The sequence below is a fragment of the Amblyraja radiata genome, chromosome 23 (genome assembly GCF_010909765.2).
Source record: "Amblyraja radiata isolate CabotCenter1 chromosome 23, sAmbRad1.1.pri, whole genome shotgun sequence".
NCBI lineage: Eukaryota > Metazoa > Chordata > Chondrichthyes > Rajiformes > Rajidae > Amblyraja > Amblyraja radiata.
The window spans coordinates 1824085-1850750 of NC_045978.1; the positions used below are offsets into that span (position 1 = coordinate 1824085).

The window sequence follows — 26666 nt, forward strand, 5'->3', positions numbered from 1 at the left end:
ATACAGGCGTCACCCAGCGACATGTCACCAGGGTGTTGCCTGTGTGGTCGTGAGTAGTCTCGTTAGTTAACAACCATATAACCATATAACAATTACAGCACGGAAACAGGCAATCTCGGCCCTACAAGTCCGTGCCGAACAACTAGTTGCCCAAAGAGTCGTAGCGTCTTTCTGGTCTCCGCTGGATTTTCAACGTGTTGAAAATTTTCGGCGACCTGCAACGACCTATGGCAGGTGCTGGCAGTCGGCAAAAAAACTGCGTAAGTGGGACAGGCCCATAAAGCTTTCACTGTACCTGGGTACACGTGACAACGATAAACGGAAACATTTCTGAAATCTTTGTGTAGTTTGGCTTTGACCCAACAACTTAGTATAGGAAGAAACTGCAGATGCTGGACAAGGGCCAGAGAGGAAGAGACAGAAAGTGTGAGATGAGGATAAAGGAGGTGCAGATTGTGAGTATATGTGGACGGGGAGAGGGGGAGACGTGGGTGTGAATCTCGGTGGGGCACAGGGAAGGGAGGGGGGCTACACAAGCGGAATACGAGGTGCTGCTTCTCGAGTTTGAGGGCGGCCTCACTCTGGCAATGGAGGCAGCCCGGGATAAGATGATCAGTCGTGGAATGGGAAAGGGAGTTTAAATAGTTAGCAACCGAGAGATCCAGCAGGCCACGGTGGACCATGGTGCTCGGTGAAACGTTTGGAGCGGTTCATTTGACCAGTAAACAATCTTGATATTCCAGTACCAACCATCACGCTTGTAGCACCATTGGCCAGAGGTCCGTAAGTGACATATGAATGGCCCGTAACCCATCCAATATCGGCCGTACACCAATAGACATCATCGGGCTGGTAGTTAAACACGTATTTGAAGGTTGTGGCAGTGTAAAGTAGATAGCCTCCAATTGTATGCAGCACTCCCTTAAAGAAAGCAAAAAGATTTGATTACAAATTGTTATGGACCTTTCATTAAACAAATATGGAGGGAAGAAAGTTCTGTCGGTAGTATGTCAATAATATATACATTAGTTCGACAGTTTTGACACTCTAGTCCAGCATTCTGTAATTCAGCAGGGTTTTAATTGACCGATTGAACGGCACGGAATGGAAACAGGCTCTTTGGCCTACCGAGTCCACACTATCGATCACACTAGTTCTACGTTAATGTTTAATGGTTTGTGTCATTCCTAACTGTCGTGAGTAGTCTCCTCAGTCGCCCAAAGAGTCGTAGCGTCATGTTGTCACTTGCAGGCGGAGCACCAAGGCAAATTGCTTGTATGTGAATACTTGTCCAATAAACTTATTCATTCATTCATTCATTTCCTATTTTCCCATCCACTTGCTACACCAGAGACCAATTAACCTGCAACCCTGCGTGTCTCTAGACTGGGGGAAGAAACCGGAGCAGTCAGACACAACCCACGTCGTCATGGGGAGAACGTGCAAACTCTACACAGACAGCACTCAAATTCAGGATCGAACCTGGGGCTCTAGTGCTGTGAGTCAGCAGCTCTACATTGCTGCGAATTTAGCCAACCCTGTTCTAGTTACTATTTAGATCAGTTGCAGTAAGTACTGGTTGAGCAACTAAAATAATTGATGGAATTAATGTTCTAAAATGTGTACATGATTCTACAACCAAAGGAGAAAGCCTAGACCCATTCACTACACAGCAGGACTTTGGGAGATTGAGACTGGGCTGACAGTCAGTAAAGTGAGAATGTAGTGTTGGTTTACATCAGAGTTGGTCTTGGTGTCATGTTTGGCACAAACATTGTGGGCTGAAGGGCCTGTTCCTCTTCTGTACTGTTCCACACTGCACGGATTGGAATACAAAGGGTGTAACTCGTTATGAAAGACGCTGGCAGTCGGCTGGGATAGAGAGTTTGCTGAAGCGTACTTGATAGGTTTGCCGCGGGTGAGACAAAGCAAAATGACTAGCATGGTACTGGTGCAACAGTTGAGTCTGTAGTGAAAACTAGCTGCAGTGTACGCGGTTTAAATGAATGCTAATACAGACAGAACAACTATCTTCTGCTGGCTTGGCCCAGCATGATGTCAGTGGACAGGGGGAGATGAGGTCAGCATTGCCTTAACACAAGAGCCTGACTGTCCAGGCCATATGTCAGGACTATTTTACAGTGGCAATCTGCCAAATTTGCCATTACATTATTGATGAACTCAAACAAACAGCTCTCAAGGCACCACTGCCTTTGAATTGGCTTGTAATAAAATGCTGCACAATCTGTCACTCCAGTTAATATGTAAACTCGTTCAACAATAAGCAGAGATACATCAGAGATGCAGACAGGCAGCATATCTGATGTATGACTAATCTCTGCCTGAACAGCCATTACTTCCCGCCAGAGAAGCTGCCTGACTTGCTAAGTTACTCCATCATTTTGTGTCCATCTTCGGTGTATAAGTAGCATCTGCAGTTCCTTCCGACACAGTTGGATTGAAGGGCCTCTTTCCGTACCGTATGAGTCTCTGCCTGTCTGCCTTCCTAACTGCTTACTACATGTTAAACGCTGCGACTCACACACAAGGACACTCAGCACCCTCTTAACACACCTTTGCAATCTGTCACCCGTTTAAAAAAATCTGTTTCTAACAAACTAGATCCTCTCACATTTCTACATTCTATTCCCGCACGTCCCACTTTAATCCTCACTCTGCTTTTTCTTCATGACACTCACAGGTAATTACACAGCTCTTTGGGGAGAGGAAGTGTCCTGTGGTGAAGCAGTAAGGTCACTGAACAGGAGTAGGCTTGATGAACTACGTCACCAAGTTCGTAGAACACATAACATTACAGCACGGGAACAGGCTCCACGGCCCACAATATCTGTGGCTAACAAGACGCCAAGCCAAACTAATCTCTGCCTGCACGGAGACACAAAATGCTGGTGTAACTCAGCGGGACAGGCAGCGTCTCTGGAGAGAAGGAATGGGTGACGTTTCGGGTCAAGGCCCTTCTGCCTCACATGATCCATATCCCTCAGTCCTCTGCATATCCAAAAACCTTTTTAAAAAATCCTATCATATCTGCCTCCACCACCACCCCTGGCAGCCCATTCCAGGCACCCACCATTGTGTAAATTACCTGCCCCACATATCTCCTTTAAACTTTAACCCTCTCATCTTAAAGCTAAATGCTCTAGTCTTTTGCATTTCCACCCTGACGGAAAAAGGTTCTGACTGTCTACCTTATCTATGCCTCTCATTATTTTATATATATTTAATATTCCGGTGAACCTCTTATGTTACCTTCACAAAAACCTCCACATCCTTCCTGTAATGGGGCAACAATACTCCAAAGGCAGCCTGACCAACGTCTAATAGAGTTGCATCGTGTCTTCCTGACTCTTGCACTCAGCAGGGTCAAATCAACATATGTTCAGCGTTGAGATATTTTTGACATTTGAAAGAATTGTAACATGCCAGTTCTGCCCTTGCGACCAAATATGTCTGATCTCTCCTTGTGGACAATTCTTAATATTGCCCCCCCCCTCCATCTTAGATGTGCAAGACTGGAGCAATACGGTTATGGAGACAAGGAACAGCAGGTGCTGGAATCTTGAGGAAAAGGCAAAGTGCAGGAGGAACTCAGCAACTGTGGAGGGAATGGACAGGTGATGTTTTGGGTTGGGACCTTGCTTCAAATGTGATTACCTTGGGCTTCCCAGTCGATCCACTGGTGTACAGGATAAAGAGTGGGTCTTCAGTGTCACACCATTCAGGTTCACATTGATCACTGGCCCCCTTCATTAACTCATGCCACCAAACATCCACATTCGCATCCCACGGTATCTGAAATGCATTAAATCACAAATATTAAAAACAACTCACTGTATAGCCTGTAGAAATGTAACTCTATTCTGCCATGAATTCTTCGTCTGCTTTGAAATCAAAGCACATTCAATAAAACTGAAGCAAAACCACCATTAAATAATTTAAATGATCATTAATATTTACCATCATGGTATAAATTACAATACAAGAGAAGTATCGATAAATAAGTGCCAGAAATATGAAATAAGTTCTGAAGTGATGCAGATCAGTCTAATCTATATTAAAAAGAGGGTTAGTGTTTCAGATACAGTGAAGCAGGAATATGCTGAAAGATTTGCAGATGTCCCTTTAGAATGCTATTCATCTTCGGACCTAAAGCTGGATAACAGAACTACCTGCATAATTAGCCATTATATTTTGTACATTGAAGTACCTCACAAAAAAGTCCTATAGTGATTGTGAAGGCGGCAAATAAATCAGAAACATCCAAAGAACAGCAAGCAGACAAATGCCAACGTTGGCGATATTCGCTGAAGGAAGAAAGTCTAACGAAATGATGCCTCGATTCAGAATCACGTCTAGAGATCTCAAGGACCCATGGTAACTACGTAACAGGGCTCACGGCCGTTTTGAGTCACAGAGATACAAGAAGATAGACACAAAAAGCTGGAGTAACTCAGCGGGTCAGACAGTATTTCTGGAGAAAAGGACAGGTGATGTTTCAGGTCGAGCGCCTTCTTCTGAAGAAAGGTCTCGACCCAAAATGTCACCTATTCCATTTCTCCAGAGATGCTGCCTGACCCGCTGAGTTATTCCAGCTTTTCATGTTGATCTTCAGTTGAGACCAACGCCTGCAGTTCCTTCCTTCACAGAGATACAACAAAGAAAGAGGCTCTTCGGCCCATCGAGTCCACAATAACACTCACCCCTAGGTGTAGCAATCAAATAAATGAGTCTAATCGACACAACTTCATGAAATACATCAGAAAAGTTGGTTCACAACAGATAATTACTAACTACCGGTACATTTTAGTTAATGGCCATTGTATGAAAAATAACTCTACTGCTTTGGAAACACTGAACTGTCTGTTTGCAGCAAGCAGCATTCTTTTGCATTCATCTTGCAATAACTTTTCAACGCAAGGTGTAACAATCGAATAAATGATTCCAATCAATGCAGCAAGTTATGCCCATGTCAACCAAGTTGGCTTATTGGGCTAGTCTCATTTGCCAGCATTTGGCCCATAGCCCTCCAAACCCTTCCCATCCATATATCCATCCAAACATCTTTTAGAAGTCATAACTGCATCCACTTCTATAGTTGCCTCAGGCAGTTCCTTCAATACGGACGGATCTCCGAGTGAAAATGTTGGCCCTGAAGTCGCTCTTGAATCTCTCCCCTCTCACCTTAAGCCTATGCTCTCTAGTTTTAGAACCCTCTACCCTGGTGAAAAAGACTGAGCATTCAATGTGAGAGTCCGGACACTGACCGACTGAACAGAAGGCGATTGCGAAAGATCCCAAAATTATGCAAATGTTCTGCACACATGGTAAATGACATAAATAAATGCAGAGTTTAAGAAGGAACCGCAGATGCTGGAAAAATCGAAGGTAGACAAAAATGCTGGAGAAACTCAGCGGCCAGAAACGTCAACTATTCCTTCGCTCCATAGATGCTGCCTCCAGCATTTTTGTCTACCTTAAATAAATACAGCAAGCACTTTACAGCAAAGTCATAGCCGGCAGTTTCAGAATTCACATTAAATTTAGACAATGTCGTCCACAGCCCTTCTGGTTTATGGGCATCGATGCAGCAAGTATTTCTCTGGCTGGGAGTTGACATCATATAGTCAATGCACAGATGTTCAGCGTGATACTAGAACAAAAGGTATTTCTGCTTAGATGGTATTCTGCAATGCTGAATCCTCTCTTGAACTCCAACAGATGTACTGTGGGGAACATAGTGGTTGCATCGTAGCCTGGTTCAGTAACTTGAATGCCCAGGAATGAAGGAGGCTTCAGAAAGTGTTAGACATCGCTGGTCCACCACATGTACGGACCGCTCAACCATCAAAGGGATCTATAGAAGACGTTGCCTCAAAAATCCAATGAATGTTGTCAAAGACCACACAACCCTGACCACAATCTCATCTTGCTGCTACTGTCAGGAAGAAGATACAGGAGCCAAAGATTTTGTTTGCACTGGAGATTACCATCTTGGCTTTCTACGCTCACAAGGTTTATCAGTGGGATGAGACAAAGGACAATAGACAATAGGTGCAGGAGTAGACCATTCGGCCCTTCGAGCCAGCACCGCCATTCAAATGATCATGGCTGATCATCCCCAATCAGTACCCCGTTCCTGCCTTCCCCCCATATCCCCTGACTCCGCTATCTTTAAGAGCCCTATCTAGCTCTCTCTTGAAAGTATCCAAAGATCCGGCCTCCGCCGCCCTCTGAGGCATTGATTTCCACAGACTCACAACTCTGTGAGAGCTGTGAGCTTTTATTCCACCCTTTCACTTAACGCTGCTCTGAGGGCTGCTGAGAAGATGGATGGCCCACAGTAAGTAGCTTACTTTGTGTTTCTCCAAGCCCCTTCCATCATCTACAGGGCACATCAGTGCCGGGGAATCAGTAGGAATATTCTCCCCTTACCAAGAAGAGTACAGTCGTAAATCTATCCAAAGCCTACACGATCTCCAAGACCACATGGTACATAATCCACCACACTAAATATATTCAAAATAAAAACACAAAGTACTGGAAATAGAGGCACAATAACGGCTGGAATCTTGAGCAATACACAAAGTGCCAGAGGAACATGCAAAAGGAATGTGGAGGCGGGTCTTCTGTCCATTCCCTCCACAGATGCTGCCTGACCCGCTGGGCTTTTGCAGCACTGAGTTTTTCTCAAATTCCACCAACTCTGGTCTCTTGTGTCTCCAAATGATCCCTCATTGTCCACAAGTAAAATTTCTGAACTATTTAAGAACATTGATCACAATCTTCGGGAATATTCAAACTAATCATTATAAACTTCTCGTTCATCTTAAAAAGAGACAAAGTGCTGGAGTAACTCAGCGGGCCAGGAAACATCCATAGAGTACATGGATAGGTGACGTTTCTGGTCGGGACCCTTCTTCGGACCTGGCCTGAAAAATCTCCAGGGATGCTGAGTGCCCCGCTGAGTTACTCCAGCACTTTGTGTCTTTTTTTTTGGTAAATCAGCACCTGCAGTTCCTTGTTTCCTCATTTATCTTGTTCCCACAGCAACCAGGCTTAAGTGATAGGATGCATCTCGGTTTCACAGCCTCCCGAGTTATTCATGCAGTAATCACAGAACGTTAATCATACAACACAGAACAGGCCCATCAACCCATCAAGTCTAGGCTGACCAGCAAGCATGCATGTACAACGCCTTTTATTCTCTCCACATTGCCACTAACTCAGCCCAGGGTTCCACCTCTCAGGAACAGGAGAGGAACTTTACAATGGCCAGTCAGCATGCCAAGCCGCCCGCCTGTCTGTCTGTGGGAGGTGGGATGAAACGGGAGCATCCCGAGGAGGTCGACGTGGTCACTGGGAGAACGTGCAAGCTCCACAAAGACAGCACCGCAAGTCAGGATTGAACGGGGGGGGGGGGGGGTCACAGGAGCAGTGAGGCAGCAGTTCTATCCTGTCGCACTCCAGAAAAGGGGATGGTCGCACGTTTATCCTTGCTGCATCTTGATCATTTTTGAACAACAGAAAGGACAAACATCGAGGTTCTGCTGAAGCTCACACTGTGACGCTTGCTTATTCCAAGCAATGTTTTTTTTCTACATTCAGTGTGGCGCATAGAACAAATGTCAGGGAGATCCATACAGCACCTTGCGATATGTCCAATACCGGGGTATTCAGGAGATAAGGACAAGGCAGCTGAGGATGCCAGCCAATTCCACAGAGCAATGCGAATAACTTGAGGAAATGGAATGGGCGAGAAGAGAAGCAAAGAGCAAAGCTAATGTGCAGACTTCAAGGTTGGCAGCTACATTAAAACCGAAATACCTGAATTTTACGATGAGAATTCTTTGTTTTCTTATTGTCCTTATCCTGTAGAAAGTCCATAGGTGAAAGAAGCAATATTTTGGGTAAATACCGATTTCCCTTTTGAAAAACGAACAACTACTTTTATACTAAAGCAGACACTCAGAATCTTCTTCCACCCAACAGCATTGCATATAAATCACAAGGTCAGTCGAGGGAGGAAGTTTAATTATTGCTTTTGACTTTTGATAAAGGTCATATGAAGTACATGACACAAAATGCTGGAGTAACTCAGCGGGACAGGCAGCATCTCCAGAGATGCTGCCTGTCCCGCTGAGTTACTCCAGCATTTTGTCTATCTTCCGATTTAAACCAGCATCTGCAGTTCTTTCTGATACATGAAGAACATGACAGCTTATTTGTAAAAGAATCAAAAGTTTACATCTCAAACTTTCATAAGTTAAAGTGAATTAACAAGTCTATAAGTGAAGAGAACTGAATCGGGAACCAGGCCAATACATTGCTGTGTCCAAGGATCTTGTTGCACCACAAGTCTCTGTAAAATGTGAACCAAGCAATTCAAAGTGGCAAACAAATCTTCTTTGCACAGTGAAGCTTAAATATTCCCGCTGTTCCTCACCTGACAGGACCGCTTTGCAGGAGGCGACTGTGGATTAGTAGATGTTTCATCTGCACAAGTTTCTTCCGTCCCTCCGAGGTGCTTTACAACAATGCATTTGCTAACATGGAAGTCCCTTTGAAGTCAGAAAAACTTTTAGAGGCCAGAGCATTTTATTTTTTAAATGTTAAGAAATGTGAAGAATAAACTCAAACCAGTGCAGAAAAAGCACCAGAAGATCTCATCCGTACTTTTTTCTCGCTATCTAAACAAGGCAAGAAGATCGGAGGTAAAGAGTTGGTCGATATGTCCGTCGTATCTGCTCCAGCATTCAATGAGGGCAGAAGGGACCACAGATGCTGGTAATTTGAGCAAAACACAAAGTGATAGAGGAACTCAGCAGGAAAGGCAGCATCTATGGAGGGAATGCGTAGATGATGTTTTGGGTTAGGTCCCTTCTTCAGGCTGATGGGGTGGGGGAGGTGGTAAAACAAAGCCTGGTGAGTGATAGGTGGATAAACCAACTGAATACCCCGTACAAACACTTCTCTCCACAGTCACTACAGAGAAAGTATTTTTGGCAGCTTTATTTGCTCCTTCAAGCAATGCCTCAAGTGTATTTCACAGTTCATTGCGTCAAACAAACTGCTGGAAGAACTCGGTGGATCCGTCTGAAGAAGGATTCCTAACAAAAACACCCCCTGTTCATTTCCTCCACAGATGCTGCCTGTTCTACCGCGTTATAAGTGCAGAATTAGGCCATTCGGCCCATCTAGTCTACTCCGCCATTCAATCATGGCTGATCTATCTCTCCCTCCTAACCCCATTCTCCTGCCTTCTCCCCATAACCCCTGACACCCACACTAATGAAGAATTTATCTATCTCTTCGTCAAAAATATCAAATGACCTGGCCTCCACAGCCTTCTGTGGCAAAGAATTCCACAGATTCACCACCCTTCCTCCAGCACTTTGTGTTTTGTCCATCAGTCAATCAGTTCAGTTACCTCAACGCCACTTTCCTGGACTAATTCCAATTCCCTGATTACCTTAATAAACACAAACTCTACATTTAATAAACTCGATGACTGCATCTCCATGGTCCACGGGTGGGGAACTCCTAAAGATTCTCTCTCCTCTGACAGACACTGACTAGAGGGCACAGCTTTAAGGTGAGAGGGGCAAAAATTAATGGAGATGTGAGGAGCAAATTCTTTTCACACAGAGGGCGGCGAATGCCTGGAAGCGCTTCCCAGGAGGGTAGTGGAGGCAGATATAGCTAGAGAGCTCCTGTATAAATGCCAGGAGAGCAAAGAGATTTTTCTCGATGCTACTAAACTCGAGAGTGGAGTTTAAGAGACTTTTAAACAGGCAAACGGCTATGCAGGGATATGGAAAATGAGCAGGCAGGTGAGAATCGCGTTGGGCGCAGACATTGAGGGCTGAAGGACCTGTTCCTAAGCTGTTCCGTGAATTGATTTTTGTGAATTAAGATTTAAATGGTGGTTCCATGTACACCTGGAAGGGTACGCCACATTTCTGTATCTACCACCTTTTTCTTTTTGTCCATTGCAATAAGTCAGCTCATTCTCCTAAAGAAGTATAGGCCGACCCGTATTCATCCCGCCTCATAGAACAATCTCCCCGATCCCAGGAATCGTTCTGACCAAGCTTCATTGCATGCCCTCTGTTGCTTTGGATTGAATTGAAAGATACAGCGCGGAAACAGGCCCTTCGGCCCACCGAGTCCACGCCGACCAGCGATCCCCGCACATTAGCACTATCCTACAAACACTAGGGCCAATTTTACACATACACCAAGCCAATTAACTTACAAACCTGTACGTCTTTGGAGTGTGGGACGAAACCGAAGATCTCGGGGAAAACCCACGCAGGTCACGGGGAGAACATACAAACTCCGTGCGGGCAAGCACCCGTGGTCGGGATGGAACCCGGGTCTCCGGCACTGCAAACGCTGTAAGGCAGTGACTCTACCGCTGCACCACCGTGCCGTACATATTCTATTGTAACCCATGTTAGCATCAACACCATACTCGCTAGGGGCAATTTACTGTCCAATTCATCCACAAACCCACATGTTTTTCGATGTAGAAGGAAACTTCAACACCCACAGGAAACCCTGGTGGTCACAGGGAGAACAAGTAAACTCCACACAATTCATCCATCTGAACATTAACACATACCTCTCTCTGCATTTCCTGAGGGCTTCATCCACTACCAGTTTCAGGTTAATGAGTTTATTCCCTCTGTAGAATCCGTCTAAAATTAAGAGTCAGACTTGTTAAAATAAACACGAATGTAATATTTGTAATGGATTAGTAAACAAGTGTAATCCAGCCACAAGTGAAACCTACTCAAGATGCTCAGTAAGTGTCCAATGATTGCTGTAGCAAATCTAATCCTTCTCCAAACCAAATGTCCACCCTATGGCAAATTGCTCAAAAATGGACAGAGTATTCCTAGTGTGAGAGTATTTGAAGAGGAAGCACTGATTTTGTGTTTAAGAAGGAACTGCAGATGCTGGAAAATCGAAGGTAGACAAAAGTGCTGGAGAAACTCAGCGGGTGCAGCAGCATCTATGGAGCGAAGGAAATAGGCAACGTTTCGGGCCGAAAAACGTTGCCTATTTCCTTCGCTTCATAGATGCTGCTGCATCCACTGAGTTTCTCCAGCACTTTTGTCTACCACTGATATTGTGAGTTCTGCACTTAAAACAAAATGGTAATCAATGCCTCTATTGCTCATTTTTTTCTTGTATACAACTCCCACAAGGAAGTTTCATGGCTAGGCTACTGAAGAAGTCTGATCGAAGAAGGGTCTCGACCCAAATCGTCGCCCATTCCTTCTCTCCAGAGATGCTGCCTGTCCCGCTGCGTTACTCCAGCATTTTGTGTCTACCGTCGATTTAAACCAGTATCTGCAGTTCTTTCCTACCGATTTTGGGCTGTTTTTCCCACAAATGAAATAGCAGTTTAAATATATTCAAGGCATCAAACCGTGACTTGATTTCACGGTTTATGTACATTCCACCCAGAGGGGTGGTCGTGCAGGAGTGAGACAACAATTGTTGAATGTTTGCGCAGAAACACATCGGGGGGGAAAATGGATGTTTAGTTACCTGCGGTGACTAGAAAGCTACAACGTGAATCCACGATGCGTTCACACAGAGACTCTGAAGAGAAACCTGCAAACTGGACATTAAAGGTTAGAATTACTTCAATAGACAATAGACAATAGGTGCAGGAGTAGGCCATTTGGCCCTTTGAGCCAGCATCGCCATTCAATGTGATCATGGCTGATCATCCACAATCAGTACCCCGTTCCTGCCTTCTCCCCATGACTCCGCTATTTTTAAGAGCCCTATCTAGCTCTCTCTTGAAAGCATCCAGAGAACCGGCCTCCACCGCCCTCCGAGGCAGAGAATTCCAGACTTCACGGTTCATTTCTGGGCAAGGATGACATTTCTCAGGCTGGGAGAGAAATGGGATTGTCAAAACCTTTACATCAAATTAGAAAAATGTTATGAGAAAGCTTGGTTGCAACACATTTGAGAGCAGCAAATAATTCCCGATCACTTTCTTACAGAAGGACTGGGGAGAAAAAGGATGTTGGAAAATGGTGCCAAACATTCCTTCCTAATTTGTCATCCACAAATTTATAAGTTCTATGACTTTGATTATGACTTCTAAATTGCAAACAACATTTCATGAGACAAGAGACTACAATGAAATTCTTATTTGCTGCTGCTTAACTGCTTGAACGCTATAACGCAGATAAAATATATAATAATCAAAATGGCAATACATTTAGAACTGCAATATTAGGACCATTATAGGCAAAAGTGAAGTCTGTGCGCTAACCAAAGACTCACTCCATAGAAGATTATCGTTGCCAGGAATACAGGATGATTCATCAAGAAAGGTCAAAGGAGCGAGGCTTGAAGAGTGATGTAATAAAAGATCTTTAAAATGATACATAATAGCTTTGGAAGAGAGGGGAGGGGGAGGATGTGTTTGCTCTTGTCAAAACCAACAAAACTAAAAGCCTTTGAAATAAAGCAAATAGTGAGAGATCAGTCAGGGAACTCTTTTAACCAGAATTGTGGTGAGTATGCGGCACACTAAATATTATAGATGTATATCGGCAAACACGCCAACCAGGAAGAAGGGCATAGAGCAGTGGTTCTAACATGGGGCTCGGGACCGCCATGGGGGGGGTCATTTGGGGCTTTACCGGGGGAGGGGTCATTTATAACATATCCATTTGTTGAGCCCATGTTTAGGAACTTTACAAAGGTACATACCACATACAGTATTTTGTTTGCGTATGCGCGTGCGTATGCTAAAACGGTTAAGAACCACTGGCATAGAGGTTTATAGAGGAAGAATGGGTGGCGGCTGACAGGAAACATAAAACACCAGTGTAAACGAGTTGGGTTGAAAGGGTTACTTTTGTGGCAGGTGTTCTACGCATATTTGACTTACCACAATGGAATGAACTGCCCCTATTCTGGCACAGGCCAACATGGCAACAACCAGTTCCATAATCATCGGCATGTATATCGAGATTCCGTCTCCTTTCTTCACTCCTGTGAATTAAAATGACAATGTATGATATTGTGACAAAGTAGAATAATGTAAAAGACAGGAGGAATAGTGAGCTGTACACGCTACACGCCTCTCCCCCCTGCCATTCAATAAGACCAGGCGGACCTAACCCTGGTCTCAACTCACTGTTTCTGTTTATTGTGCAACCTGTTCCTCTCCTATATTAAAAACAAAAATCAGTCTGTCTCAGAATCAAAGTCTCCACAGTTCTCTCAGTGGATTATTTTAAACATTCACTGCCTTCAGAAGTGAAATGCCCCCTTATTCCTGTCTCGGTGTGGGACTGCTTACTCTGAAACTGAGCCCCCTTGTTCTAGATTCCTTTATGAGGAGAAACATTCTCGCAACATCCACCCTGTTAAGTCCTTTCAAAATATTTGTTTGTTTCTTCTCATTCTTCTGATCGCCAATCAATGTAGGAGATGTAGGAGTTCTTCTGTAGGAACGAACTGCTGATGCTGGTTTACACCAAAGATAGGCACAAAAAGCTGGAGTAGACAGGTGATCTTATAGAGGTATATAAAATCATGAGAGGAATAGATAGGGTAGATGCAGTCTCTTGCCCAGATTAGGTGAATTGAGGACCAGAGGACATAGGTTTAAGGTGAAAAGGAAAAAATGTAATAGGAATCTGAGGGGTAATGTTTTCACACAACGGGTGGTGGGGGTTTGGAACGAGCTGCCAGAGGAGGTAGTTGAGGCAGAGACTATCCCAACATTTAAGAAACAATTGGACAGGTACATGGATAGGACAGGTTTGGAGGGATAAGTGGGACTGGTGAAGCTGGGACATGTTGGCTGGTGTGGGCAAGATGAACCGATGGAGTTATTTCTATGCTCAATCATTCTAAGATAGCCCAATCAACACAATCTTTCCTCCAAAAGCAACCTGTTCATTCCTTGAAGTAAGATATTCTGAACTACCTCGAGTACAAGTACATTACTCTGTCAATGTTCAACACATGACAGGAAGCACGGAGACACAAGGAAGATGCTGCAGATGCTGGAATCCTGAGCAAAACACACAAGAGTGCTGGAGGAACTCGGCAGGTCAGGCAGCATCTGTGGAGGGAATGGAGAGATGATGTTTCGGGTGGGGGACCCTTCTTCAGACTGAAGTAGGGGGGAGCGAGCTGGACAAGAGAGGGAGCACAAACGTGGCAATTGATAGGTGGATACAGGTGGGGGTGGGGGAGACGAATGATTGGCAGTTGGGTGTGGTCAGGGGGCTGTGGGCCAAATGGGAATAGCCCAGAGTGCCAAATAGTTTAACAGGATCAAGGGGGGGGGGGGGGGGGGGGGGGGCTGAAGGGCCTGTTTCCATTCTGTACCGCTATGTGAACTGGATAACTTACACCATATTGGGGTAATGTTTAAGAAGGAACTGCAGATGCTGGAAAATCGAAGGTAGACAAAAATACTGGAGAAACTCAGCGGGTGAGGAAGCATCTATGGAGCAAAGGAAATAGGCGATGTTTCGGGTTTCAGACTGAAGAAGGGTCTGGACCCGAAACGTCGCCATTTCCTTCGCCCCATAGATGATGCCTCACCCGCTGAGTTTCTCCAGTATTTTTGTCGACGTTATTGGGGTAATGTGTTTTGTAAGTCATTGTGTTTTGTAGCAAAATTGTCCACTCAGAACTAATGTGTGTGCGTTAGGGAGCCAGTGGTCCAGCTGGTAGACCTGCTGCATTACAGCACCGCAGACCCGAGTTTGACCCTGACCTTGGGTGCTCTGTGCGGTGTTTGCACGTTCTCCCTGTGACTGCATAGGTTTCCACAGGGCGCTCTAATTTCCTCCAACTTTCTAAAGATGAGCTGCTTTGTCAATCAATTGTCCCTCTGTAAATTCCCCCTAGTGTGTAGGGAGTGGATGAGAAAGTGGGATGACATGGAACTAGTGTGAAGAGGTGGCCAATGGTCAGGGTGGACTCGGTGGGCCGAAGGGCCTGCTTCCATGCTGTATCTTTTAATCAAAAAAATGAACCAAATGCATGCCAATCGGACTAGCTTGGATGGGGCATCTTGGTCAGCATGGACAAATTGGGCCAAAGGGCGGTTTCTATGCTGTAGGACTCTTGTGTGTCAATTTAAACAGCAACGGACAAATGGATTTGTATTAGATTCCCACCATTATCAGCGTGCTTTTACAAAAGAGGAAAGCTGAATTGAAAGAGTTCTGTTGAGGACCTTACCCTGAGCCCGTAGAACGTTGGCAAATTTGCAGACCTGCTGTAGTAGCTCTTTGTACGTAATTTCCATAGAATCGGCCGGTTCATTCCCTTCCCTGTAACAAAAGAGAAACAAGATACAGCTCCGTAAACTTTGTGAAATTGAACACTGTGTGTCACACATTAGGTCAGGCACACACAGGACGGCACAGGAACAGGCCCTTCAGCCTACTATGTCTGTCGCATACATGAGGCCAAGTTAAACTAATCTCATCTTTGTGCACCATGTTCACATTCCCTCCATTCCCTGCATATTCATGTGCTTATCTCAAAGCCTCTTACATGGCACTATCTTATCTGCCTCCACCACCAGCCCTGGCAGTGCATTCCAGACACCCACCACCCTCTGCGTAAAAAAAAACTTGCCCTGCACATCTCCTTTAGAGTTTGCCACTTTCATCTTAAAGTTCAGCCCACTATTCTTTGACAGACTCTGGAGTTTAGAAGGATGAAAGGTGATATTATTGAAACATATATGATTATTAAGGGTTTGGACATTGTTAGAGGCAGGAAACATGTTCCCGATGTTGTTGAAGTCCAGAACCAGGGGCCACAGTTTAAGAATAAGGGGTAAGCCATTTAGAACGGAGATGAGGAAACACTTTTTCTCACAGAGAGTTGTGAGTCTGGGGAATTCTCTGCCTCAGAGGGCGGTGGAGGCAGGTTCTCTGGATACTTTCAAGAGAGGGCTAGATAGGGCTCTTAAGATAGCGGAGTCAGGAGGTATGGGGAGAAGGCAGGAACGGGGGTACTGATTGGGGATGATCAGCCATGATCACATTGAATGGCGGTGCTGGCTCGAAGAGCCGAATGGAATATTCCTGCGTCTATTGTCTATTGACCCCTCTCTCTCTCTCTCCGGGACCTCTCTCTCTCTCTCCGGGACCTCTCTCTCTCTCTCTCTCTCCGGGACCTCTCTCTCTCTCTCTCCGGGACCTCTCTCTCCGGGACCTCTCTCTCTCTCTCTCCCCCACAAGGAGGCGCAGGCCGCTGCATTCCTAAAAGGGACATCTGCGCCGCGACGTCAGCAATTGGCTGTCACCTGAGAAAATGTTGTCCCTGTGTCCAATGAGGCGAGCTCGAAGGGCCAAATGACCTATTCCTGCATCTATTGTCTATTGATTATTGACATTTTCACCCAGGGAAAAAGATTCTGACTGTCTACCCCATCTATGCCTCCCATAACTTTCATGCTTAGGTCAGTCTCCCCTCAACTTCTGACATCACAGAGAAAACAGTCCAATCTGTCCAAGCTCCCATGGTGGTAAAATCCTCTACTCCAGGCAAATATGTATGCAATGTTGTACTGTTTTAAATACCTGGTAGTCCACATCTCTGAGGATCTGACATGGACATCACACGCTGCAGCACTCGTGAGCAAGGCAAGGCTTACCACCTCAGGCAATTGAGGAAATTCAGAGTGTCTCTGAGGATACTCCAGTGCTTCTACTCAGCGGCTGTGGAAAGCATCTTGTCCGGAAATATCACGATTTGGTTTAGGAACTGCTCTGACCAGGATAAGAACGCTCTGCAGAGAGTATTGCGTTCGGCCGAACGCACTATGGGAACTACACTCGCCCCCCTGCAGGAACTATACATCAGGAGGTGCAACTCCAGAGCCAACAAGATCATGGGAGACCCCTTTCACCCCTGCAACGGACTGTTCCAGCTGCTACGGTCAGGCAAACGCCTCCGTTGCCATGCTGTGAGAACGGAGAGGATGAGAAGGAGTTTCTTCCCAGAGGCCATTAGGACTGTAAACTCCTCTCTCTCCAGGGACTAACTTCACTAAACCATTCTACTGTTGTGTGGTGTCTTTTTTAAATTGCTGTTTTTTTCCTTTTTCTTCCCTCCCTCCCACAAATATGTAATATGTGAATATGTGATTCTGTTCCATTCTGTTTGTTTGTTTGTTTTTTGCACAATTCGCGAGCATTGCACTTTTCATTTCACTGCACATCTCGTATGTGTATGTGACGAATAAACTTGACTTGACTTGGTGCATGTTTCATGGTTTCAAATGTCACCACCCAAGCACAATGTCACAAAAGCACATTCATTACACAAAACTATCCTGTTTACACTGACCACATTATTGTATTACGGAAAACATTTACACTCAGAAATCTCCACCGTGTCGTGAGCTTCAATCAATAATGTGGACGCCAGGCAGCATCCAGATAAATTCAGCTGAAAGAACGCAAACCTTGCAGAAAGATCATGAGCAAAATCTAACCACAGCCATATTCAAGCGATCAAAGGTGTTTCAGAAATCAAACAGCAGCTTACTTTAGAGCAAAACACAGATTACTGGAGGAACTCAGTGGCTCAGGCAGCATCTGTGGAGGGAATGGACAGACGACGTTTCGAGGTGGAATGCTCGAATGAAGGCTTCCCAGCCCATTCCGTGTGGACTGACGCCAACATTATTTGCGTACCGGTCACTTGGTGTATTTGAATCAAAAAGGATGGATTGACTTCTACTCCAGGGACTTTAGCACAACCGATCCTTCAAGAAAATACTGTCGCTTTCATTCTGAGATTAGGCATTAAATCATCAGGTTGTTTGCTTTTACAGATAAACACCAAATTCTGCAAAAACACCAAGTGTTGGAGAAATTCAGCGTCTCTGGGGGGAACAGACAGATGACATTTCAGACCGGGACCCCTCTTCAGAGCGATTGTCCTTTCCCTCCACAGATGCTGTTCCTCCAACAATTTGTGTTTTGGGCATGATTCCAGCATCTGCAGTTCTTTGCGTCTCCATAACATTCTACACTGTCATTTAAGACCAAGGCTAATATGCATCAGAATCATACCCAAAATTTATTCGAGGACAAACCAAAAAAAAATATGTTATGATCACATCTTTGGGAGCTCAGTGTATCTAGAATTGACTACTGTATTTCCTACATTACACTTCAAAAGACAATACACTTTGTGGAAAACCTATTTATAATAGTTGCATAAAAACTATACATAATATTGCAAACCCTTTCTTACTAATGCTACCCAGCAACATCAGTCTCCAAATTAGACCAGAAGAGCTATAAAGATTAAAACTTCCTGTTGTGCTACTTGTTTATTCTACACCAGAAGTTACACAACTGATATGACAGTCATAAAAATAGACCGATTATAAACTTAAAATAAAAGAAAAAATACAGATGCTGGAAATCTGGAATAAAAGCTGGATAAGACCCAGCAGGCCAGGCGGCATCTGTGGAATGGGAAATAGAGTTAACATTTCGGGTTGAATATCCTTCAACAGAACTGGGAAAGAGAGAAAACGAGTTATGTTTATGACTTGTAGGAAAGAACTGCAGATGCTGGTTTAAATCGAAAGTAGACACAAAATGCTGGAGTAGCTCAGCGGGACAGGCAGCATCTCTGGAGAGAAGAAATGTGTGACGTTTTGGGTCGAGACCCTTCTTCAGACTGATCAGTCTGAAGAAGGGTCTAGACCTGAAACGTCACCCATTCCTTCTCTCCAGAGATGCTGCCTGTTCCGCTGAGCTACTCCAGCATTTTGTGCATGTTCTTCATATGACTTTTACCTATGTTTAAGATTGATTGATTTAAAGATACAGCATGGAAATAGGCCGATGCCAACCATTGATCACCCGTTCACACTAGTTCTGTGTTATCCCACGTTCTCAACCACTCTCTACGCACTAGAAGGCAATTTTACCAAGGCCAATTAACCTAATTTTCTCCCAACTTTATTGCACTTTAGTCTTTAATCAGGTAGAATTGCAGAACTGTGAACCACTAAGCAGTTAGTTAAAATCTTGCATACATATTCAACAAAACTTTATTCTGCACAGGCTACCTGGTTGCGGATTTATACATGTCAGAAGAAATGACACTGTTCCATTGCCCTGTAATTTGCTCCCGACATTTCACTTGACAATATTACTGAGCCAGTCCCATAAATTTGCTGTCACGCCACCATTAATCAATAACATCTTTCCACTCCGTCTACTAAATCATTCCAACTTTCATTAGCAACAACCACTTAGTTAAGTGCATCCCTTAAACCTGTGATGGTTAGCTGCTTCACCATCTGCCCTGAGAAAGTGCATATTTACTGCAACGTCAGTACAGAAAATACTGCAGATGTTTAGAAACTCAGTCAACATCTGCACACAGAGAAACAACCAAACCAGCAGTTGTGAAATTGACTGCAACTTTTGTAATACAGGTAATTTGGCCACAATGATCTAGTTACGTTCCTAAGACATCTCGCATTGTACAACATCACATTATAAAAACAGTCTTGTCAAGAGGAAAAGTGGGTTAGCACCTACAGAGATTCAGACTCGCAATAAGTTAATTTTCCTGCAGGAGCTAAAGTGTCCCGGTAGCGCAGCGGTAGAGTTGCTGCCTCACAGCGCAAGAGACTTGGGTTCGATCCTGATAACGGGTGCTGTCTGTATGGTGTTTGTACGTTCTCCCTGTGACCTCGTAGGATTTCTCCAGGTTTTCCGGTTTCCCTCCCACACTCCAAAGAAGCACAGGCTCCGGCAAAAATAAAACATTGTAAATTATCCCTTGTGTGTAGGATAATGCTAGCGTACGGGGTGATCACTGGTCCGTGGCCGAACAGTCTGTTTCTCGTGCTGAATCTCGAAAGTCCAAAGATTGCCAAAAACAAACATCTTCATAAGAGCTATAAGTTTATTTCTGATACAGCAAGATAAAAATACTAAAGACTGCATGTCACATTGTTTAATAAAGTATCATTTCACAAGCATCAATAGAAGTGAGCGCCTTTCAATTTCAACGGCCACCGATGGTAAAACTGGCTGCTGTGTTCTTAAAAGACGACAATAGAGTAGGTGCTAACATTTCACAGTGCAGGTGAAGCACACCTATTTCAGCAAAGATTGCAGGAGAAGAGATTTTGTTTATCTGTTTACATTTTACAAGGTCTTTAGTTGACAAAATCCAGATGCGAGTTTAAGAATTTCCAGAAGCAATTAATTTCATGGTTAAGACTGGATAGATAACAATGAGATATCAGCCAGATGCCACTCCCACTCAACTGAACGGTGAAGATACATAGAGCAAAAAAACAAGGTGCTGGCAGAACATCCAGTTCACTCTACAATCTCCCATAAGTCACAAAATGCTAGAATAACTCAGCAGGTCCGGCAGCATCTTTGGAGAGAAGGAATGCTGATGTTTCAGTTCCAGACACTTCTTCAGGGACTGTTCGAGATCTTTAAACCAAGATCAGTGACAGTTGTAGTCAGTCCAATACGCCGTTGGCGACTTTGAGAAAAGGCAGCCGGGCAGAAACAAAAGCGGAGATTATCAAACTAGGCGTAGATAGACACAAAAAGCTGTAGTAACTCAACAAGACAGGCAGCTTCTTTCGAGCGAAGGAAAGGTGACGTTTCGGGTCGAGATCCTTCTTCAAACAAGGCGTTCTGGGATAGCTCGCCATGGATTTAAGGGAATGCAATACAAAGACAAAAAAGGGTGCAAGGGCAGAACTTGGTCGGGTGTGTGACTTATTGAATGCCACAAAAAATAAAGTTAATTGCAATCCTTGTTGCACCAGCTTTAGTCACAATGAAGTTGATTGTCCTTGTTGGACACAAAGGGCATGTGAGATACAACTGTAGATGTGTGAATTTGTGGGATTATACCCGTTTCACCAGTTCAAGAGAGAGTTGGATTTAGCTCTTCGGGCTAAAGGAATCAAGGGATATGACAAAAAAGCAGGAACAGCGTACTGATTTTGGCTGATCAGCCATGGTCATATTGAATGGCAGTGCTGGCTCAAAGGGCCGAATGGCCTACTCCTGCACCTCTTTTCTATGTTTCAGCACTGATCACCGAACAACAAGAGCTGCACGGTGGCACAGCGGTAGAGTTGCTTCCTTACAGCGAATGCAGCGCCGGAGAGCCGGGTTCAACCCTACCACGGGTGCTGTCTGTACGGAGTTTGTACTTCCTCCCCGTGACCTGCGTGGGTTTTTCTTCGAGATCTTCCGTTTCCTCCCACAGTCCAAAGATGTAGGTTAATTGGCTCGGTAAATGTAAAAATTGTCCCTAGTGGGTATAGGATAGTGTTAATGTGCGGGGATCGCTGGTCGATGCGGACCCGGTGGGCCGAGAGGGCCTGTTTCCATGCTGTATCTCTGAACTAAACTAATTATTTTCAGATCTAACAAGAAACTTTCCCTTAAGTCTTTCATATTTGTTCATATCCATGACACTGACAGAGTCAAGGATGAGAGCTGTATTTCAATATAGCAAGGATGTGCAAGAAACCAGCAAGTGTGCAGAGTTTCAGCAAGAGAATCAACTAAAGCAACAAGTATTTACTTCTGGTGGCAAACTGTACAACGTTTAAAAATCTTAAGTAACCTTACCAGGCAGTTTTAAGTTCAGGATATGAAAATGCTTAAAAAAAGGAATGAAGGAATCAGTTGCTTCTACACTAAAACACATACTTGTTCCACTTTCGAACATTGATTTTCTTTTTAAGATCTCGTGGCAGAATTATCAAATGGATTATCCATACTGAATTTACACAACACAATCTGGGTACTTTACATGTATCCACAAGTGAAAAAAATAATAGCTTTCCTGATAATAGCTGTAACACAATAGTAACAACTCTACAGTACTTGATAAACAATATAACTAAAATGCAGCATGTGTAGCTGAAATTATATTTCATAAAATAAATATAAAAGTTCTCTGTAAATTTGTATATACTCAGCACTTTGAGTCGGGACTCCTCTTCAGACTCTTACCCGTTACTTAAATCTGATCCTTCGTCACTAACTCGATACTAAGTGTGAGGAGATGTTTGGGAAATATATTTCCGCCGCTTATCACTTTCTGTAGACAACAATGCATCATAATTGAAAGTTAGGATGATCTTATAGTGTGATCTTATGAATATAGTTTATGTGGTGAGAGTTGCAGTGGGATTAGTTTTAAATTGTTTCAAAGCCAACACAAAGAAGATAAGCCAACAGACCATCCCATGAAGGAATTTTCTTTGGTTCCAGATTATGGTTAAAATAAATGCATACAAATACAGGAGAAGCCTGGAGTTCTAACCTAATACCAGGAGAATTTGAACAAACACCACGACCACAAATTGCATTACTTCAATTTCCAAACTCGCCACTCACCAGTAAAATGCAATTTTATCCCCCAGCTTTTTTTCATAGACGTTTCGGTCCAAGAGGTTGTAGCATATATTCGTGGTAGCTCCTTCCATCAATTTAATGAAAATTTTCCCTTTTGTGTGATCAAAGTTATAATCCAGGAAGCTGCCAGTTTGCGGAGTTTTCCAGTAGAAATCTTTTGCAATTTTCCCCCAGAACTCTGCAGATAAAATCAAAACAAGAATTCTAATATATAACAGCACAGATTTGGACAAGCTTGTATTTATGCTCAGAAAATGACACCGAGTGCTGAAGTAACTCATCGTGTCAGAGAGCATCTCTGGAGGTCAGATGGTTTGTACATGAGGACACAAGGTGTTGAAGAAGCTCAGCAGGTCAGGCTACTCCACAACCTTTAGAAAGGAGATGAGGAGGAATGTCTATAGTCAGAGGGTGGTGAATCTGTGGAATGCCACATACGGCTTTATCGAAACATATAAAATAGGTGCAGGAGGAGGCCATTCGGCCCTTCGAGCCAGCACCGCCATTCATTGTGATCATGGCTGATCGTCCCCAATCAATAACCTGTGCCTGCCTTCTCCCCATATCCCTTGATTCCACTAGCCCCTAGAGCTCTATCTAACTCTCTCTTAAATCCATCCAGTGATTTGGCCTCCACTGCCCTCCGTGGCAGGGAATTCCACAAATTCACAACTCTGGGTGAAAACGTTTTTTTCTCACCTCAGTCTTAAATGGCCTCCCCTTTATTCTAACACTGTGGCCCCTGGTTCTGGACTCACCCAACATTGGGAACATTTTTCCTGCATCTAGCTTTTCCAGTCCTTTTATATGTTTCTATAAGATTCCCCCTCATCCTTCTAAACTCCAGTGAATACAAGCCTAGTCGTTTCAATCTTTCCTCGTATGACCGTCCCGCCATCCCAGAGATCAATCTCGTGAACCTACGCTGCACTCACTGCCTCAATCACAAGGATGTCCTTCCTCAAAGCCTTGGCTTTGAAGGCCAAGTCATTGCCAAGGCAGAGATTGATGGATACTTGATTGATCAGGGTGTCGATGGCTATGGGGTTGAGAGGGAGAGGTAGATTAGCCATGTGTAAGAAGGAACTGCAGATACAATTTTGGTCGCCAAATTATAGGAAAGATGTCAACAAAATAGAGAGAATACAGAGGAGATTTACTAGAATGTTGCCTGGGTTTCAGCACCTAAGTTACAGAGAAAGGTTGAACAAGATAGATCTTTATTCTTAGGAGCGCAGAAGTCCCCCCACTTGATAGAGGTCTTTAAAATGATGAGAGTGATAGACAGAGTTGACGTGTATAAGCTTTTTCTATTGAGAGTAGGGAAGATTCAAACAAGGGGACATGATTTGAGAATTAAGGGACAAACGTTTAGGGGTAACATGAGGGGGAACTTCTTTACTCAGAGAGTGGTAGCTGTGTGGAATGAGCTTCCAGTGGAAGTGGTGGAGGCAGGTTCAATGTTATCATTTAAAAATAAATTGGACAGGTATATGGACGGGAAAGGAATGGAGGGTTATGGTCTGAGTGCAGGTAGATGGGACTAGGGGAGAATAAGTGTTCGGCACGGACTAGAAGGGCCGAGATGGCCTGTTTCCGTGCTGTAATTGTTATATGGTTATATGCTGGTTTAAACTGAAGATAGACACAACAAGCTGGAGTAGCTCAGCGGGACAGGCAGCATCTGTCAGGGTGAAGGTGCCAGAGGGGCTGGGTGGCCCACACCGTGTGTGTGAGGGGTGACAGCACCCTAGGGTGCGGGGTGACACATACCTTGCGGGTTCTGGATGGACTGCAAGTAGAGTTCCTTGTACTTCTGGAAGCTGGGCACGTGGGCGCGCTGGGCGAGATCGGCGGCGCCATGGAAGGTGTCTCCGCCGACGGGCGTCTTGTCTGGGATCATGGCGGCGACTGAGGGGGGAAGATCAGCACCAGCAACGGGCCGAGCGGCCGCGCCCCAGCCCCCGGGGTCCAATCACAGGCCGCGTCTCATCCCGCCCTACTGCCCGGGATCCAATCACAGGCCGCGTCTCATCCCGCCCTACAGCCCGGGACCCAATCACAGGCCGCGTCTCATCCCGCCCTACTGCCCGAGACCCAATCACAGGCCGTGTCTCATCCCGCCCTACTGCCCTGGACCCAATCACCGGCCGCGTTTCATCCGCTCCAGCCCCCGGTGCCCAATCACAGGCCGCGTCTCATCCCGCCCTGCAGCCCGGGACCCAATCACAGGCCGCGTCTCATCCCGCCCTACTGCCCGGGACCCAATCACCGGCCGCGTCTCATCCGCTCCAGCCCCGGAGCCCAATCACAGGCCGCGTCTCATCCCGCCCTACAGCCTGGGACCCAATCACCGGCAGCGTTTCATCCGCTCCAGCCCCGGGGCCCAATCATACGCTGCGTCTCATCCCGCCCTACAGCCCGAGACCCAATCACAGGCCGCGTCTCATCCGCCTCCGCCCCCGATCACAGGCTCATCCGCCTCCACCAATGATTGGACGACTCTCAGCCAATCACGGGCCGGCAATGACACTCAGAGTCATCCAATCGCAGACCGTGTCGCGGGGCTGGACCAATCAGAGCGGACGGGACGGGTTCGTGTACCACGTGGGCCCAGTGCAGGTGACGGCCCTTCGGCCCAACTTGCCCGCACTGGCCAACACTGGCCCCAGCCACACTGTCTGTGTGGAGTTTACCCCGATGCAGAGGTGATTGGTAAAATTTGGGATTGTTGATGGGAATGTGGGAAGAATTAGTTACAGGGAAACTTAGTGGCTCTGTAAACTAGCAGATTCAATGATCTGTAAAGGCCTCTTCTATATTATAAGGAGAATGGAAATAGTTGGAAATGTGATCTTGTTCTCTCTGATAAGACTAGAAAAATAAAAGATTATTAACTGGTAGGTGTTTGCAGACAGATAAATCTGGTCATGCTACTCAAGGTGACATAGAAAGTAAACATGCATATGTAGCAAGTCAATTAGAAATGCATATAGTATGTTGCCATTTATTGCAAGGATAAAGAAAAATGGAAGGAAATCTTTAGCAAGACCACATTTGGAGTACAGTAACTATCAGTAAGAATCTTGGGTACAGTATTAGACAGAAGAAGAATGAAAAATGGTCTCATTAGAACATAACAAATTCTGGGAGAGATTGACACCCTAAATGCTAAGAGGCTTTTGTTTAAGTTAGTCGAGAGACTATTATTGCAGTGCATAGCTTCAGAATAAGGTAGAGTCATAGAGATACACAGCACAAAAACATTGACAATGAACCACCCATTTATACTCCTCTTCCATTATTTCTACTTTTTATTCTCCCCATTATCTCACCAATTTACTTAGTAATTTTTAGTTTTTAATTTAGAGATACAGGCAATAGACAATAGGTGCAGAAATTGGCCATTCAGCCCTTCGAGCCAGTACCGCCATTCAATGTGATCATGGCTGATCATCCCCAATCAGTACCCCATTCCTGCCTTCTCCCCATATACCCTGACTCCGCTATCTTTAAGAGCCCTATCTAGCTCTCTCTTGAAAGTATCCAGAGAACCGGCCACCACCGCCCTCTGAGGCAGAGAATTCCACAGACTCACCACTCTCTGATAGAAAAAGTGTTTTCTCATCTCCGTTCTAAATGACTTACCCCTTATTCTTAAACTGTGGCCCCTGGTTCTGGACTCCCCCAACATCGGGAACACGTTTCCTGTCTCTAGCGTGTCCAAATCCTTAACAATCTTATGTTTCAATAAGATCTCCTCTCATCCTTCTAAACTCCAGAGTGTACAAGCTCAACCGCTACATTCTCAGCATATGACAGTCCCGCCATCCCGGGAATTAACCTTGTAAACCTACGCTGCACTCCCTCAATAGCAAGAATGTCCTTCCTCAAATTAGGGGACCAAATCTGCACACAATACTCCAGGTGTGGTCTCACTAGGGCCCTGTACAACTGCAGAAGGACCTCTTTGCTCCTATACTCGACTCCTCTTGTTATAAAGGCCAACATGCCATTCGCTTTCGTCACTGCCTGCTGTACCTGCATGCTTACTTTATTAGACTGATGAACAAGGAACCCCAGATCCCGCTGTACTTCCCCTTTTCCCAACTTGACGCCATTTAGATAGTAATCTGCCTTCCTGTTTTTGATACCAAAGTGGGTAACCTCACATTTATCCACATTAAA

At 44.9% G+C, this 26666-nt stretch overlaps 1 protein-coding gene across 2 annotated transcripts in view; it reads right to left on the reverse strand.

The window, feature by feature from the left end:
• Positions 1–24437, reverse strand: part of LOC116986135 (acetyl-coenzyme A synthetase, cytoplasmic-like) — a 40256-nt gene extending 15819 nt beyond the window's left edge. The window contains exons 1-10 of one of the 2 annotated variants that reach the window (XM_033041310.1): positions 24252–24437; positions 22461–22656; positions 15265–15356; positions 12947–13050; positions 11581–11653; positions 10646–10721; positions 8465–8579; positions 7846–7890; positions 3676–3813; positions 751–921 (exon numbers count right to left, since the gene is read on the reverse strand). In XM_033041310.1, the coding sequence (XP_032897201.1) occupies positions 751–921; positions 3676–3813; positions 7846–7890; positions 8465–8579; positions 10646–10721; positions 11581–11653; positions 12947–13050; positions 15265–15356; positions 22461–22656; positions 24252–24381 (1140 nt within the window). In that variant the 5' untranslated portion in view covers positions 24382–24437. The remainder of the gene's footprint in view (positions 1–750; positions 922–3675; positions 3814–7845; positions 7891–8464; positions 8580–10645; positions 10722–11580; positions 11654–12946; positions 13051–15264; positions 15357–22460; positions 22657–24251) is intronic. The other variant, XM_033041311.1, reaches the window with a different exon arrangement.
• Between the last annotated feature and the right edge of the window lie 2229 nt (positions 24438–26666).